Source organism: Mustela nigripes, chromosome 5, assembly GCF_022355385.1.
Source record: "Mustela nigripes isolate SB6536 chromosome 5, MUSNIG.SB6536, whole genome shotgun sequence".
Classification (NCBI taxonomy): Eukaryota; Metazoa; Chordata; class Mammalia; order Carnivora; family Mustelidae; genus Mustela; species Mustela nigripes.
The window spans coordinates 79,064,927-79,083,503 of record NC_081561.1 but is presented as its reverse complement, the minus strand read 5'-3'; the positions used below and the strand labels follow the sequence as shown (position 1 = coordinate 79,083,503).

The 18,577-nt window shown below is 38.1% G+C and overlaps 1 protein-coding gene across 7 annotated transcripts in view; it reads left to right on the top strand.

Annotated features, from left to right (window-relative positions):
* ARHGAP18 (Rho GTPase activating protein 18) overlaps positions 1-18,577 on the top strand; it is a 196,981-nt gene that overhangs the window by 130,803 nt on the left and 47,601 nt on the right. For all 7 annotated transcript variants that reach the window (XM_059400700.1, XM_059400705.1, XM_059400702.1 and 4 more), the window contains exons 2-5: positions 4,789-4,982; positions 8,961-9,196; positions 13,066-13,129; positions 17,305-17,483. In XM_059400700.1, coding sequence (XP_059256683.1) covers positions 4,789-4,982; positions 8,961-9,196; positions 13,066-13,129; positions 17,305-17,483 — 673 coding nt within the window. The remainder of the gene's footprint in view (positions 1-4,788; positions 4,983-8,960; positions 9,197-13,065; positions 13,130-17,304; positions 17,484-18,577) is intronic.

The following is an 18,577-nucleotide window of genomic DNA, read 5'->3' as shown; positions in this document are numbered from 1 at the left end:
TTACTTATTCTTTCCAACTTTAATAGCTAATAGTGTACACCTCATTAGACATAACCTATAAAAACAGAAGCTCCTAGCAGGTCCTCGAAAATTTGTAAGTGTATAAAAGAGTCCTGAGGGGCGCCTGGGTGGCTCAGTGGGTTAAGCCGCTGCCTTCGGCTCAGGTCATGATCTCAGGGTCCTGGGATCGAGTCCCACAAGGGGCTCTCTGCTCGGCAGGGAGCCTGCTTCCTTCTCTCTCTCTCTCTGCCTGCCTCTCACTGTACTTGTGATTTCTCTCTGTCAAATAAATAAATAAAATCTTAAAAAAAAAAAAAAAAAAAGAGTCCTGAGACCAGTACGTTCAAGAATTTCTGTCCTAAAGATTAAGTAATTTTTCTGAACCTTAGAAGTAAGGGCAAAGGTGACCTTATTAAACTATGGGAGGGGTGGTTATTTATAGGTAGCGGTTTTACATGTTAACAGTGGTACTAGGTTGCAAGCCCTCGTCATGGTTACCTAGGAGGCGTTTCGGGAGGAATTCTCACTTGGTAACTCACGACACATAGCAGTCAAGGCTACTGGTGTTCTTCCCATTCTATGGGTAGGAAAAGTCTGGGTTAGAAAAGTCACATGATTTTCCAAAATCATAGAGATAGTTAAGTAGAACCTGGGTCATTGGTACTTAAGACTCCCAGCCCCATAGAACTGCGTGTCATTTTCCTGCACTGGTCCTAGGATTAATCATCAATCAGCCTGTTTTTTTTTCCAGCAGACCACAGTCTAATGGATGGCACTGTCCACCTCCCCAAAAAGAACAAACTGTGTCAGACCAATTTAACATTCTCTATGACAAAATAAAAAAGAGGCAGGAATAGTAGCGCTATGTTTGAAATTCACTGATGGGGGGAAAAATATCACAGAAAAATATACTTCAGGAAAATAGAACAAAACCCCACTTTTTATAAACCCAGTGTAAGAACATGGGAGCAAGAGGAAAAAGACGGGACATTCGTTCCGCGCAGGCCTGTAAGTGTCAGTTAGCTAATAATGTTAGTACCCAGGAAAAAAAGACATGGCGAAAATACTGTGACTTGTGGGGATGCGCGCAGCACAGGGCACAAGTTTGCAGCCTGCTGGAGGCCGCTTCTTTCAGATGACGGTGTCTGGTTCTATGGTTAGAGCTGTCAAAGGTGAGAAATGTGAGAGTCTCTGAAGAGTGGCCGTAGGATGATTGGCACGTGGGATTCTGGAGGGCACGTAAGGAAGCCTGACATAGCACAGTTGTTTGCCAGTAAGTCAGGAGAGGGTGATTGGTAGTTGCCTGTGGTACAAACTGCGTGTTTCTTTAATTTCAGCACCACGTGTTGGCTTGGGTCTTTTGGAAATGTAAAAATATTTCTGCTCTGCACTTCATTACGTCTAGCAGATGTTACTTTATGATCTTGAACCCAGTTTGGAGAATGGATGTGGTATCAGATAACGTAGTCCTAGAAACAGAAGAAAGGAATGAGTTAACGGGCTTCGAACCAGGACAGTTTTAAGAAGAGCCACACTTTTAGCCATTGTCTGTCTGGAGTTCAAAAGTAGAGTACATTCTAAGAAAAGAAGTGACACAACCGGTTTATTGATGTAAACTGTAATTTTAAAACGTTCAGCTACATTTTTAGAGGAAATGTAACATCTATGGCACGCTAAGGAGGGCAGTCTACCACTGAATGCTTGCCTCCTCTCTCCAACCCCATACTCTTAATGTTTAAAAAAGAAAACATTTTCTTCCAACATTTACCAATGATCCAAAAAAGAAAAAAAAAAAATCCTCCATTCCATGACTCTGTATCATCAGGTTATTATAAAAAACCTATTCAGCTTTGAATCTTATTAAAGTAAAAATATTGAGTCTATTCATTAGCACTAGGCGATTAGGTTTTTGCTTTCTGCCTGTTTTGAAAGCAGGGCTTGATATAGAAGGTATATTTACGTAACAATGCTATTGCTCAATGCCCTTGCATTTTTCTGCACATGCTATCTTAATGGAAATTTACAGGAAAATTCTTGCCAGAATAAACACATTCCTTCAGAAGTGAGAAGCTTAATGTACTTTTAGTTCAACTGCACCTCTTTTCTGTGAACAGATAAACCAAATTACTTGGCATCGGTCATTACACTTCACACATTCCACAGTATTTATTGTGGTTGCCCACGGAATTGAGGGTTGCAGGAGATAGGAATTAGGTCGACCACAGTCTTATATTATAATGGGAAAGAAGACAAAAACAAGGATGGGGCATCTACATAGTTGAAACAAAATAAACCAAAAATGAATCTGGTAGACATTCTGTCAATTAGTTTAACGATCCTGGTAAAGCAGGATTAAGGAATAGAACGTGTGGATAGGTTGAGCTGCTATCACAGGAATAAAAATAAAATTTATGTTCTTTTTTTTAAGTTTTTTTTTTAAGATTTTATTTATTTATTTGACAGACAGAGATCACAAGTAGGCAGAGAGGCAGGCTGAGAGAGAGAGGAGGAAGCAGGCCTCCTGCTGAGCACAGAGCCTGATGTGGGGCTTGATCCCAGGACCCTGGGATCATGACCTGAGCTGAAGGCAGAGGCTTTAACCCACAGAGCCACCCAGCCACCCCTGAAGTTTTTGTTTTTAAGAGAGAGATAGCTTTCCCATTCACATTTTAATTTAAGAGTCTAAGAGTCTAATTTATTAAGTCTGATAAATTAAGAGTCTAATTTAAGAGTCACTAAAATGACAACGCGGAAGGGGTGGCCAGTGGGGCAAGGCCAAAGGACCAGGATGGGATATAGGGATGTAAACAGGATGGTTTGGGTAGGGAGGGAGGAAGTGTCCCTTGAATTAAGGGATGGGGGAGGCAAACAATGGACAATGGAGACTGAAGGAAAGAGAAACACACTAATATGTTTATAGACTTCCTCCTGCTGGCCCTACTCCTAACGCCAACCCATCACCACCCTAGACTTCTACGGGGGAGATAGAGCGATTGTTCACTCGTGCAACCTGCATTATTAAAGTTCTTAAGTAGGGCAGAGAGAACCATCTTCAAAGGAACAAAACCGGCCTGTTAGCATATTACAGTTCAGTAGTCAGTTATATTGTATTCATTTGTAGCAACAAGCAAGTGTTTTGCTTTCTCTAAGAAACCAGTTGGAATTAAACAGGTAGAAATGACCAAAATTTAGTGACCCTCTCCGTTATGTAGTATTAAATCCTTCTGTTTTAAATAATTATGGGAAAGGCCAGTTTGAATGTGGAAAATGTTCACATAGTATTAAAGAATGTTGTTTTATGGTATTTTTTATTTTCATATGCATAGTAGGAAAACCCGTGTAGCAGAGTATTATTTCCTAACATCCTCCTGGGAGATAAAAGAGCAATTTGAAATTAGAATAACAAAACTCTAGTTCCCTGATTATTGTCCCCACTCAAATTATATTTTCTTTAAAAAAAAAATATTTATGTATTTGAGAGAGAGAGAAGAGGAGCAGGGAGGGCAAAGAGAGAGGGAGGAGACTTCCCTGGTGAGCAGGGAGCCCCGTATGGGCCTCAGTCTCAGGGCCTTGGGATCATGACCTGAACTGAAGGCAGATGCTTAACTAACTGAGCCACTCAGACGCCTTTCAGATTATATTTTAAAAAAAGGGGGTGTGCGTGTACCTGTGTGGCTCAGTGGATTAAAGCCTCTGCCTTCGGCTCACTCAGGTCATGATCCCAGGGTTCTGGGATCGAGACCCACATCAGGCTCTGTGCTCAGCAGGGAGCCTGCTTCCTCCTCTCTCTCTGCCTGCTTCTCTGCCTACTTGTGATCTCTGTCTGTCAAATAAATAAATAAAATCTTAAAAAAAGAAATTGAATACAAAGAGGAAGTGCCATACTCAAAATTTTTTTTTAAATAGGCTCCCCATCTCAATATAAAAAAGGATTAGAACAAAAATTTAGTATTTCTATTGTATATGGGGATTTTATACACACACACACACACACATACATATATATAAGCTTATTTATTGTAGCATCTTTTAATTCCTTTTAGTATTTGGGATGTGACTTATAAAAAATGTAGTTAACTTCAAGTCATAAAAATACTTTCACTTATTCAATTTATCCTTTTCTTCACAGATAGTATTTGAGATCAGTATTTATTAGCTATTTATTCAGAATTTCCATAAATGTTTTCTCCCGATAATGTTTTGCCATATTTTAAAATACATATCAGCTTTGGGCACATTTTCAAATAAAGGTTAAGAGTCGCTTTCTATAGTAGGATATAACAGCAAATGTAATATGACATTCTCCTATTTATGTTTTGGTTCCAAAAATAAAAAGAAATTCAAATAGTATTTCATTTATTGATTGCAGATATTTGTTATGTAAGGGCTCACTGAGTTTGTTTGTAGATATAAATGACAAATATAAATGCTGTATTAAAAAAATCTCAATTAACTAATGGGCTGTAATCAAGATTTAACCAGTTGCTTTCTAAGAACAGTTATAGGTTTAAAGAAATCTTAAAATAATTTACATGAAATGGAAAGGAAAAATGGTTTATCACACTGCTATTTTTTTTTTTTTTGGCCAGTGAAAATTTTTGTTCATTCTGCAGGCATATTATAATTATTGGTATCTCTAGGTAAATAGCTTCAAAATACATATCTCTTTGGTTTTATTAAGGGGAACTTATGGAGTTTCCAAATTGTTAAGTCAGTACCCTGATGTCTTAGAATTTGTACTACTTCCTCATATATTAAAATGAACCATGTCTCCTTTTGAATTTACAGCCGCAAATATGGTCAGTACACCATGAACCAGGAAATCACCAAAGTTCGCGAAAAACCGCCATTTGACCGATCAAGCTCTCAGGATTCTTTGGATGAACTATCTATGGAGCCCTATTGGATGGAAATAGAAAATATCGAGAAATCAAGTGAAAACAGACAAGATCAAGAAGTGGTCGTTGTCAAAGAACCTGATGGTAGTAACTAAAATAAAATTTGGTTTGTGTGCATGTTTCTGGGAGATGCTACATGGGGATAAAGAGGATGGTAGCCTCAACAAAAATTAAAGAAAGGACAACCAAAATAAGATAATGCGAGTTGTTTCAGCTTGTAAATTACTTGTTTGCAACAGATCTATGGATGCAGCAGCCACGTTTATGTAGCATGAGTAAATAAATTCACATGGTCTGAGAGATGCTAGAATCTTGTTGGCTAGACTTACTGTTTCATAGACCCCCTAGGATTCGACTTGGTCTTTGAAGTGATCTAACCTTCATTCTGTGGTATTCTAGCCACAAGGTTGATTGTTCTCTAGTGAGTATAAATGTGACTGGAAATCTCACTACTTTGCAGTGATACTGTTTTTCTGTTGGTCAGTCGCCTTGAGTTGTCTTGATGTACTTTATCTCATTGATTCACAATCTCTCATCCTCTACCTTGGACATTTTGGCTTTTGGAAGATCAGAACAAGCCAGTTCTGTTTTTATGGGATAACCTTGCAAATGTTTGAAGATGCTTATCTTGTTCCTCACCATGTCCTTCCAGAAGGAAAAGAAGATTTGCCTACCAGTCCCTCTGGTGGTTTTTGGACCTTTCTCAGCCCTGGTCATTTTGTACCCCAGACTGGATATAATGCTGCAGATTTAGCCAGCTAGCCTGTGGGTATAGATTTGGACAGTGTATGCCATTAGCATTTTCAGCCTCCATATTTGCTTTTTTCTTCTGTTTGTTCCATAAATTGTCTCCAGTTTCTTTCTAGCTATATTTCCCACAATCTCTATTACTATATTTGGTATTATAGAAGAAACATATAAAACATTTTTCCCCCTTAAAATTTATACTTTTTTTTTCAATTTCGTAAATTCAAGCAGTCACTAAATTTTTGATGACCAATTCTGGCATCTATTATATTTGCTTTCTTCTTAAAAAATTAAAAAAAAATTTTTTTTTTATTTTAAGTAGGCTCCATGCTCAGCATGGGGCTTGAACTCACGACCCTGAGATCAAGAGTTGCCTGCTCTACTGACCAAGCCAATTAGGCATCCCATTTTATCTTTCTTTCTCTGCCTTGTGCCACCCATATGTTTGTAAGTATGTTTTTGGGGTGTCAGTTGATCAGCATGCCCAAAAAAAGAGTCAGTGCCTATTAACCCACTAATACTGATCTCCTTTTCAGCAGAGGACTTCTTATGTAAATGACCTAGCCCTGAACTGTTAAAGAGAATCTACATACATAGATTTTTTTTCCCCTTGCTGTGACATTTCTTTAAAAAAAAAATACCAATAATACTTTAAAAAGAAAAATTGGAGATGTTTCTTAATTCAATGTTTCTTTTTTTTTTTTCTCAATTTTATTTCATTTTTTCGGTGTTCCAAGATTTTTATTGTTTATGCAGAAACCCAGTGCTCTGTGCAATCCGTGCCCTACTTAATACCCACCACCATGGTCACCCATCTCCCCACGCCCCTCCCTTCCAAAACCCTTGGTTTGTTTCTCAGAGTCCACGGTCTCTCATGGTTCATCTCCCCCTCTGATTTCCCCCAACTCACTTTTCCTTTCCTTCTCCTAACGTCCTCCATGTTATTCCTTATGCTCTGCAAATAAGTGAAACCATATGATAATTGACTTTCTCTGCTTGATTTACTTCACTTAGCATAATCTCCTCCAGACCCGTCCATGTTGATACAAAAGTTGGGTATTCATCTTTTCTGATGGAGGCGTAATATTCCCTTGTATATATGAACCATATCTTCTCTATCCATTGTCTATTGAAGGGCATCTTGGCTCTTTCCACAGTTTGGCGATTGTTGCCACTGCAGCTATGAACATTGGGGTACATATGGCCTTTCTTTTTATTGCATCTGTATGTTTGAGGTAAATACCCAGTAGTACAATTGCAGGGTCATAGGGTAGCTCTATTTTGAATTTCTTAAGGAATCTCCACACTGTTTTCCAAAGTGGCTGCACCAACTTGCATTCCCACCAACAGTGAAGAGGGTTCCCCTTTCTCCAGATCCTCTCCAACACTTGTTGTTTCCTGTCTTATTAATTTTGGCCATTCTAACTGGCGTAAGGTTGTATCTCAATGTGGTTTTGATTTGAATCTCCCTGGTAGCTAGTGATGATGAACATTTTTTCATGTGTCTGTTAGCCATTTGCATGTCTTCTTTGGAGAAGTGTCTGCCCATTTTTTGATGTGATTATCTGTTTTTTGGGTATGAGTTTGAGGAGTTCAGTATAGATCTTGGATATCAGCCCTTTGTCTGTAGCATCATTTGCAAATATCTTCTCCCATTTCATGGGTTGTCTCTGACACAAAAGCAAAAATGAACTTTTGGGACTCTGTCAAGATAATTTAATGTCTCTTAGATTTATAAAATTATAGTCAAATCATTCTTTTGTTTGGGTTCTTCATTTTACTCTGAGTCTTTCTAATTTTCCTGTAAAGTTGAGCTTACTTGTGATAATCAGTGCATGGCCCAAATGCTTGTTCTCAGAGTTTCAGGATGGAAGCAGTGTAGCTGTGGTCTGCTGAATAAGGAGAAAATATTCCCCAGAAAATAGCATTCAGGTCTGATACATAGCTGTGTGTCATTATCTATTTCATAATTTTCCAAGAATAAAATGAATTTATAGATTGTTATTCATAATGTGATTATAAAGAAGGCCCATGCCTTTTGTTTGACTTTAAATGGTTTGAATTTTACCTCTACTTTTTAATGGGTCAAGTGCCTCTGTATTTAGATCTTGTTTTCTTTACCTAGCATGTCAATATCTGCTTTTTTTCTACCCCCACCCCAGCAGGTTGTTTTCATACATGTATACGGCATTCTACCTTAATCGTATTCATAATAATGGCTGGCTTTTTATTGTCCGTAAACAGTTTTTATTACCCAGCGTGCAGAATGCCTGACACTACCTTATGTTTCTTAAAACTGAGGATATACTAGACTTCTGCCCTCAAGGAGTTTATACAATGTGGAAGGATATACAGGCTGTAATAGAGCTCCGCAAAGCTCTTCCCTTGGAACGTTTTCTCGTTCAAGGTTACACGGCAGCCAGGACAGTTATTCTTTATGTTGCAGATGGGAGAACAGAGAGGCTGAGTGACTTGTCCAAAGTCACGTGGCTATCAACCTGGAGAAGTGGTGTGTAGATGAAGGTCTTTGAGGTCTCAGGTCATAGGTGTTTCACTTTCCTCTATAAACTTAGTGCTTGGAGGGAATCTATTCTTGTTATCTTTCTGTTTTTCTGTAATTTTCATAGATCTTATATAATATTTGCTTTACTGTTTACTTTCTGCTTTTAGTGTTTTGAATTATTATGTAATTAGTTTCCTATAATAAGCTATTTTTTTTGTTTAAAATAGTGTGCTTTTCTTTTTTAATTTGTAAAAAATGTGAATCTGATGTGCTTACTATGGGCATTAAAAACTTAATTTGAAATTGATTAGTCCCCGATGTCTAGATACTCCTTACTTCTTTGCAATAGTCCATGTCAGCTACAGTGAACAGAGAAAACAGGCCTTTCCATCAATTACTGTTGGACTCTAGGGCAGTGCTGAATTTAAGCCAAGAAACAAGGCTTTAATGGGTATCTCCAGCATTGACTTCCTTCTGTAACTTGATGGAAGTAAGTTATCTTTTCATTGCTTGCTCATCTCTAGAAAGGGAGCAGTACTATCTTGCCCTGGTTAATCAGCAGGGATGTTATAGAGGTTAATCACTTGTGAAGTCATTTAAAACTTTTAATTGAGTATACACGAAATGGATCTAAAATTTGATATCTTTGTGGCTGGAGTTGATGGCTGTTGTCCAATTTCAGATAATGATTCTTAGCACTGCATTTTGACTTCAGTAGAAGGATGTCAGCAAGCATGTTTGGAAAGCTTAAGAAATGTGAAAGTTTTCATATCTTGTGATTTTTAAACCCCATTTTTCTCTACTGCCTTTAGAGGGAGAACTGGAAGAAGAGTGGCTTAAGGAAGCTGGTTTGTCCGATCTCTTCGGAGAGTCTGCTGGGGATTCCCAAGAAAGCATGGTGTTTTTGTCAACACTGACTCGGACCCAGGCCGCTGCTGTTCAGAAACGAGTAGAGACAGTCTCCCAGACCTTGAGGAAAAAAAACAAACAGTACCAGATTCCTGACGTCAGAGACATATTTGCTCAACAGAAAGAGTCAAAAGAAAAAGTAGGTTTTTTTTTTGTTTTGTTTTTTGATGTTAAAGCAAAGGAATAAAGGCTTTGAGCCGGTTAGACCAATCCATTTTAATTCAGATAATTAAAAACTTAATGAGCACTCCTATACCAGGCACTAAAGCTCCGTGCTGGCAGGGAATGAGAGAGACCTAGTACCTGTCTTCTAGAAGTTACACTGTTGGGGCAGAAAATTAAACAAGTTAAAATTCAGTGTGATAATCCTTGTGTTAGTTGTCCTGACTACTACAGAAAAGTAGGAGGCAAGGGATTCTTCCTTAGTTATTAACTCCTGTTTGAATATTTGCCTTTCCTGAGACTCATTTGGGGATGAACTGAAGTATGTGTGCATGTGTATGTGTGTGGGGGGGGGGGGTTGGTTAGGGAGCTAACTGCAGTATAATTAGAAAGCAGGAACCCTGAAATATGAAATAACTTCCCCTTTGTGTCGAGTCCTTAACATAGTGCCTAGCATGTGGGAGATTTGAGTAAATATTTGTCAGGATGATTAATTTATAATGGAAGCTCTTGGAATCCATGAGGAGACTGGGGCTGATGGATGAAGAGATAACAGGGCGGGCATGGTGAAAGTGAGAGACCTCAGTTGCTTAGAACAACCCCTTGGTGGGTTGTTTTGTACTCATCTATGAGGACGCAAGGAGCTTACACAAAATGTAAATTAATATCATCTCTTCCTTTATCAGAAAAATCTTCTAAAAAAAAAGTTAGCTGAATTAAGTGATATTCTTAAGGTTAAATTGGATTTACATTCTGGATTATTCTCAGGTGTACTGAATAGTCCTGGCCTAGAAGATCCAGGAGGGTTTTGGAATGAGAACAAACAAAAGGAATCTTGAACGGTGACGATAGTAGTACTAATTCCTGCCACCACAACTGAACACTTACTGTGCTAACTACTTTGCTTGCTTATTTCATTTAATCCTTACAGCTGTCCTGCGAGTGAGGTATTACCATTTCCAGTCTACGGCTGAGGCTCATAGACTTTAAGTAACTTGCTCAATGTCCCGTAGATAGTAAACCCAAATCTGTGTGACTTCGAAGTAGGTGCCTTTAACCACTGCATGTCCTGTTGTATTTGGGTTTCCCTATATGATTCTGATATTAAGTTATCTGAACAAGATATCCTATTTATACTACAAATGAAGGGTACCAAAAATCATATGATTCTTAAAAAAGAAAACTACCTTGTATTTAAAGTATCTTTCTGCCATGTAGAGGTTTTCTTTCTGTAATCATTTTATTCTTCTGAGAAATCCTTAATGGCTTCAGATTGCTACTCTGTTTGCATAGGCAATTTTGGATCAACTCCAGTCTATTTGATAGGAGTTTTGGGGTCACTGGATTGCTCGAGGCAGGTCTCTCACTGCTGTGAGGCAGTTAAACACTTGCATACCACCCAGTGGTTATTTGGGACAGCCACTGGGGTTGAAGGACTGGACTAGGTTTCCAGATGTAGGAAAATGAATGGTAAGGAAATACAGTATTATGACATTTCCTTCCCAATTAAAGAACCCTCCCTAAGGGAGTTAAGAGGAAGCAAAAAGGGGGAGGGGGAGAGAACTGAGTCTAAGCAAAATGTCTGCTGTGGGATTCCTGCCAGTCTCCAAGAGGATGTTGCTACTCACGGCTAGAAGCAGCAGTTTACAGCAAATTCTCAGTAATATCTAAGCCACATGGTTTGATTCCTAGGTAATGGGCGGATTGTATCATCTGATGGCACCATTAAGAGAGAAACAGCACAAGTAAATTAAAATCACGTTAATTTGCGTACACTGCATGCCTTTAATCAGAACACTGCCACCCATTAGAGATATGTCTCCCATTCCTCAAGGAAACAGGGGCCAGACATCTTCACTTGCAGTTCTTCTGTTCTCAAAGAAGTACACATTTGGCTATTCCATTTTAAAATGCTTCCTCACAGGGTGCCTGGGTGGCTCAGTGGGTTAAAGCCTCTGCCTTCAGCTCAGGTCATGATTCCAGGGTCCTGGGATCGAGCCCCGCATCGGGCTCTCTGCTTATCGGGGAGCCTGCTTCCTCCTCTCTCTGCCTGCCTATCTGCCTACTTGTGATCTCTGTCTGTTAAATACATAAATAAAATCTTAAAAAAATAAAATAAAATGCTTCCTCACAAAGCCCTTGCTGACATGAGGAAATATTATACAGAAAGGAATACTGTCGGCACTGGTATCTTCATTTGCTAAGGAGAAGTTCTGACCACATGCTCCAAAATACATGTTCGTATGGAAGATTAGCTCTGCTCACTGTGTTCATTGTGCTGTGGAGGGCTGGCCTTCCACAGGCTTGTGGGCAGAGGGAGGAGGACGGTATTTGCTCTGTCTTGAGGGGAGCTGAAGTAGCATCACGACCCTCATGCCACTTTTGTGATTGAGTAGTCACTATACACTGTCCTCTACGAGCTGCACCAGTGGGCTCATGCTTTTCTAGACTCTTCGTAGGCTGCCGGTGAAGGGGAGAGTCCTTCCTGGTCAATGGCATGAGGTGAAATGAAAGCTTTTGTCATCCTTTCAAACACTTCATTTGACTGGAGATGAAAATCCAATAGAGTGATTATTTAAAAAGTAATTCTTTCAAACTTACCTCTGTGTATGATTGAACTAGACTGCCTTTCCTGATTCCTGAATTCCTTCTGAAGACTTACTTGGAAGGAAGAAGTATTACCTGGCCGCACTTCCTGGCGAGGGGAGCCAGCCATGTTCTCCTGTATCTATAAACCCTTGGAGGTCTACAATTTTATTTTCAGGTGTCACTGCCCCAACCCCTTCAAAAAAGAGTTTCTTTGACTATCTGAGCTCATATTACCTGCTTGGTAATTTAGTTTTAATTTAGCTCACATTTATTAGTGCTTTTTTTTTTAATTTGAAGAATTTTGATTTTATTTCCTACATGTCAACTTGCAATTTTGTTTTATAACAGCATTATCAAAATATAATCCAAATACCATCTAATTCACCCATTTAAAATCTATAGTTCAGCGATTTTTGGTATATTCACAGATTTATAACCATCACCTCAGTCAGTTTTAGCACTTTTTCATTATTCCCCAAAGAAACCCATTAGCAGTCATTCATGTATTGCCCTCCTCACCCCTAAGCAACCACTAGTCTACTTTATATCTCTATCTCAGTTGCTTATCCTGGACATTCTGTAGAGAAGGAATCCTGTCTTGTGATTGGTTCCTTTTACTTAGTCTAGTGTTTTCAAGGTTCATCCACATTACAGTTTGTATCAGTACTTCAGTTCTTTTTATTGCTGAATAATATTTCATTGTATGGATAGACCACAATTTCTTTATCTACTCTGTTACTAGATATTAGCAGTTTTTTTAAGTTTGTCGTTACCACTCAACTAAATAGTGGTGTGCTTGATGGCAAGGAAACTTTTTTTTTTTTAAAAAAGACTTATTAGTGTGTGGGGAGAGGGGCGGAGGGAGAGTAAGAATCCCCAAGCAGATTCCCCGCTGACCACAGAGCCTGACAGCCTGAAGTTAGGCTTGACCCCAGGACCCTGAGATAACACGTGAGCTGAAATCAGGAGTCAGCCAGTTAACCCAGTGAGCCACCCAGACACACCCATGGCAAAGACTCTTAGTGTTTTTCATGTTCCTTATAGGGGTTAGTATTATGTCTCTACAAATTGGGGGCAACCTAATATTTGCTGGATGATCGCTTGTTGATTATAAATATAGTAATTTTTTTTTTCCTGTGGTGGTTACAATTCTGAGTATGTTTCTTATACTCCGAAGGCTGGTAATGGAATTATGTACAATACCATTTCTCCAGTTGTGAGTTGGAGATGACTCACTGGCCCACTTTCTATCTTTAGGTTCCAGATGGCATCGACACACAGTCAGTCAGAACAAATGAAAATAAATATCAAGGAAAAGATGGTATGTTGGACCTGTTCTCTTGTATTTTCCTGTTTATTTAGCATAACAAGCAGATACAACCTTTTAAAACATTCACCTTTGATTCTAGGAAGCAAATTTTATTAAAATTCTAATACAAAGTTCCCAAGTAGATAATTACATAAGGCTGGAAATATAGTGGGCCTTTGATTTTTTTTTTTTTTAAATGTTTGTGCATCTCTGTATAAACATCTCTATGCCTAATCAATTTCCCCAACTGTTTACCATGTGCCAGGTACTTTGTGAAGATGTTTATTTTACCTAATTTAATTTACTCAAGAACTCCTCATAGTAGATACTGTTCTGAACCCATTTTACAGATGAGGATATGGAGATTTAGAGATATTAAGTGCCTTTCCCAAGGCCATACAGCTACTGAGTGGAGCCAAAGAATTTGGAGTTTCATTCTGAAATCGCTAAGTTCTTTTTTTTTTTTTTAAGATTTTATTTATTTATTTGACAGACAGAGATCATAAGTAGGTAGAGAGGGAGGCAGAGAGAGAGAAGGAGGAAGCAGGCTCCCTGCTGAGCAGAGAGCCCCATGTGGGGCTCAATCCCAGGACTCTGGGATCATGACCTGAGCTGAAGGCAGAGGCTTAACCCACTGAGCCACCCAGGTGCCCTGAAATCGATAAGTTCTTAATTCATAAGTGGATTCCTTTTTAGAAAGTTTATAAAAACTTAAAAAATAATTTTGGGAGCAATTCCTTATCATTCCTTTTTCTTTTTTTTTTAATTCTTAAATTTTTTATAAACATATATTTTTATCCCCAGGGGTTCAGGTCTGTGAATCGCCAGGTTTACACACTTCACAGCACTCACCAAAGCACATACCCTCCCCAATGTCCATAACCCCACCCAATTCCTTATCATTCTTATCATACTTTTTCTCTTCTATACCTGTTATTTCTGAAACGAATTAGAAATTCATGGCATGGGTGAAAACAAGTATTAAGACTTCATTAGCACTTAATCAAGAAAGAATTTTTAGCTTTCTCCCTTATTTGCAAAAAAAAAAAAAAAGTATTCCAAGTGAAGCTTAAAAATTTAATCTGTACTGTGTTATTTAAAAACTGTTAACAGAGGTGGTCTGTGTTTGCCAGATGTTGGCTCAGGGACTTTTCCTTTTGTTTCGTTTATGATCTTAAGACCTGGCACCTGGAGTGCCCATGCCATTCATAGTGTTGTATTGGGATTAGAGGTAGTTGGGGGGGACTAGGAAGTGTTTCCTGCCTTCTCCTCACTATCGGGTTAGTCCAAGATTACATGGGATGTCTTGGAGTCTTGGAACATCAGTATCTCTATTTTTCCTACCATGCTTTTCTAAGAACTTCTCTCCTGTACCCTTGCCTTTAGAAATAAGTAAATAATCGTGTGACTGTATGTGTATGGACACAGACATGGCTATGTCTGTTTCCTACACTTGGGTTTTTATATATGTTCAATGAAAGAGATTTATTCTCATGAAAAAGTCATAGAAGTCTTAATGTTGTAAGGGTTGTCCCATTTCAAATTAATTAATTGGCTAAGTACTATTCTTTTTATTAAATTATAAAACTCCATGCCAATGGCCCACTGTTTTTATACATACAATTAGAAACATTAATAATACCCAAATAATTTTTCAAATTTTCATCTTAGTATGTATATTTACTTATTTTCTCTTGATTTCTTGATTTCAGTGAAAGAGGAATAATTCTTTTTAAAAATAAAGGCACTAAAAAAATAAAATAAAAATAAAGGCACTTTGGAATATTTGAACAGTTGAAAAACTCTAAGGAGTTGTGTAAAATATTTATAACCCAGGGCTATTGTTCACTTCAAAACCAAAGGAGAATAAAGAAGTTATGCTATTTACACTTAAGGACTTTAAGAGTCGAAAGGTTTATGTCAGAATTCTCTGTTAACTTTTCTCTATGAGAGTAGATCATTGATTCATAGATATTTTTATTAGTCAGTTCACCATCTGTTTCTTGCAGCAGTGCCTACAAATGAAACTCTTTTTCCTACTGTCTACCTTTACTTGATCTACCATTTGAACTCAAGCTTTTATACTCTAGGTTTTTTGATTTTTGTTTTAAATATTTGCCACAGTTGGGAGGAAATTCATATATTGTAAATATATTTTACCTTAATTATAATTTCTCTACTCAGCTTTGAAATTAGCACAGAGCTTTTTTTTTTTTTTTTTAAGCAGGGTCACAGGTCTGTGATTCATCAGTCTTCTATGATATCCAGTCCTCATTACAGCACACATACCATACCACATACCACCCCTCTACCCCTCCCCTCCAGCAACCAACACAGGATATTTTCTATGTGGAGCAGTGGTGATATGGCAGTATTGAGGGAGAAAAAAGAGTAGTTATAAAATTCTTGTCCATAAACACACTACTTCTGGAAAGGTAGCTTCTAATTTAAGAAAATGGCTAATCATTTTTTTCCCCCCTCAGACTGGTTTCCTAGGAAACCAACATACATATTCACAGTAAAACATACAGCAGTGGAAGGTGGTGGAGAAGAAAAACTAAAATTGCGCTTTGACATTTAAGTTAATACTTTAAAAATTAATTGTAAAATGGTTTAGTTATTCTAATTAAAAGAAATGTCACAGGCTATTGGAATAGCAACATAAATAATATACAAATGTGCCAAAGATGGCAGCAGTAGGTAATTACCATCAAAGAGCATCACATTTATTCTTATTTTTGGAATTGTCATTGGTATGTGTTTACTTACTCTTAACTAGGAGATGCTACCAGGCCACTGAGGTAGTCTGCAGGGCCCAGTGAAAACTGAAAATGTGGGACTTCTTGTTTAGATTCCAAGGTGGCAACAGCAGAGTGTTAAACCCAGGAGGGTTGAGGCCTGAGACTTCACAAGTCAGTCACATGCCCAGAAGCCTGCCCTGCTTATCAAACAGAATTAATGAGGCTAGAGTTATGTTTATTCCTAATTTTCTATTGGGTGAAACAGAAACATATTTTTAAAATTTAAATGACTATAAACAGATTTTTCTGAAGGAAGCAGTGTTAATAACACACACACACACACACACACACTCACACACACATATACACATATATGGCATGCCTTTATTGAATTTTTTAAATAACTTGACCTTCTAGCACCTTGCTGTGTTAGTGCAGAAGTGTGTAAATGCACTATGTAAGTTTATTTTGTAATTCAGTGCTGCTCACCATGAATTAAAAGTCTGCAATGAGAAAAACAACAACAACAACAAAAACCCAGTAATCCTGTCATTGGTTCCAAGGTTTTTCTAATGTGAGTTATGTTTAAACCAAAAACTTATTAACAAATTGTGTCAATTAGAACTATTTTCTCCAAAGCTCTAAAGCTAGTGTTTTAGGCAACAAGGACTTCCAGGGTTAATTCTTTCCTAGAAGATTAACAACAGACAAAAAATGTTGAACTTATTATATACCTTTGAAATGTTGATGTAAATATCCAGAATTTATTTGACTAGGTTTATAGTTGTGAGAACCTCAATAGTCTTTGATATAATTGGGTACAAAACCTATTGGTTCCTGTACCAGGTACTTCCAGACCCGACTCCCTCTGTGGCAAGTGTTTGGCACTGACTCTTATTTTGGAATTCTTCCTCTGATAGGTAAATAACATTCCAGAAAAGAAACACAGGGTGTGGAAGAAGTCTATTCCAATAATGTATTTCCCTGTGAGAAAATGAAATGGTGTATTACTAGTTCTAAGAGAGAGTAAAACTAACTTCCTTGAAATCCCCTCTCCCCACTTTTTTTTTTTTTTTTTGCTTTTGCTTTTAATCTCCCATTGTAAAATAAAACAACAATTAAGTCTACTAAATTTTTGTGAGGCTTCTCATTCAGAGTTTGAGATCATCTATCCATGTTGGACTTTCACCCAATTGAAGCACTGTGACCTCACAGACAGATTCCATAATTGAACTATGGCTTCTATACCTCCTATATCCTCCATCCACCATTGGTAGGATTCTTGGGGTAAATGTTTGCCTTTAAAATAACCACTAATTATTGACCATAGTAAATAATATCTTCCCCAAAGGTTTTTATGTAGTTGATTTAAAGAAGTAAAGAAATAAAAAAAAGAAATAAAATATATTAATTGAACCTTTTTGTTTTTGTTTTTTGTTGTCCCAGACCAGGCATCTAGCCTAGTTGTGGGTAAAAAAGAGCTGATACCCCTGGTTGCTGAAGAGGCACCTGCCTCTGAAACCGATATCAACCTGGATGTATCGTTTGCAGAGCAAGCCGTCAATCAGAAAGAGAGCTCCAAGGAGAAGGCCCAGAAGAGCAAAGACTGTGATGCTCCGTTATCTGTACGTAGTACACTATTCAGATTTCACTCATCAGCTTTTTATTTTGGAAATTTCAGATCCACAGAGAAGCTGGAAGAAGAGTACAGCAAACACCCCTGCAGGGGTCACGTAGACCCATTTAACAATGAATATTTTACAACCTTTGCTTTTCTCCTCCTGCATCTATCTGTTTATATGTTGTGTTGTCAGCTACATACTCACTTTTTTTAAAAAGACTGATTGATTTATTAGAATGTGGAGGGAAGGCAGAGGGAGAGGGAGGAGAGAGAAACTAAAGCAGATTCCCTGCTGAGCTTAGAGCCACGGGTGGGGCTTCATTTCCCAGTCCTGAAATCATGACCTGAGCTGAAACCAGAAGTTGGACACTCAACTGAGTCACGCAGGCACCACTCACTATGTTTTTTTTTTAAAGTAAGCCTTGTGCCCAATATGGGGTTTAAACTCATGACCTACTAGAGTCCCATGGTCTACCCACTGGGCTAGCCAGGCATGCTTTCCCAACTTTTTCTATTTTTTTTTTTGTTTTGTTTTAAGCTTAGCAAAGACATACGAACATTGCTATAATACTTAAGAAATTGAACACCAAAACAATAATTATATTTTACATATGGTCTATTAAAATGTTCCCATTTGCCACAATATTGTTGTGTATAGCTTCCATCTTCTTCAGCCCCATCTGGAATTCAAATAGGGGTCCAATGTTGCATTTGAGTTCGTATCTTTCTGGTTTCCTTGAATTTAGATCACATCCCCTGCTTTTTCTTTAATATTTTGAAGAGTGGAAATCAAATTTCTGACTTTGTTCCTCATGACTGGATTCAAGCTACACAGTTTTGGCCAAACTGCTGCAAGGTAAGGTTGATGTCTGATTGCATCATCAGAAGAGGGTCATGGAGTCACACGGCCCCTTTATTGGTGATGGAAATTTGACCTCTGAGTTAGGGAGATGTTCACCAGATATCCCTGTTAGAAAGATAACTTTCCTTCTGTGCAGTTAATACTGATTTGTGATCCTTAGGACTGGGCGGATATTCTAATCGTCAGTAACAACCCATTGCCCACTAGTATCACCATACATTTGTGATTCTTGCCTG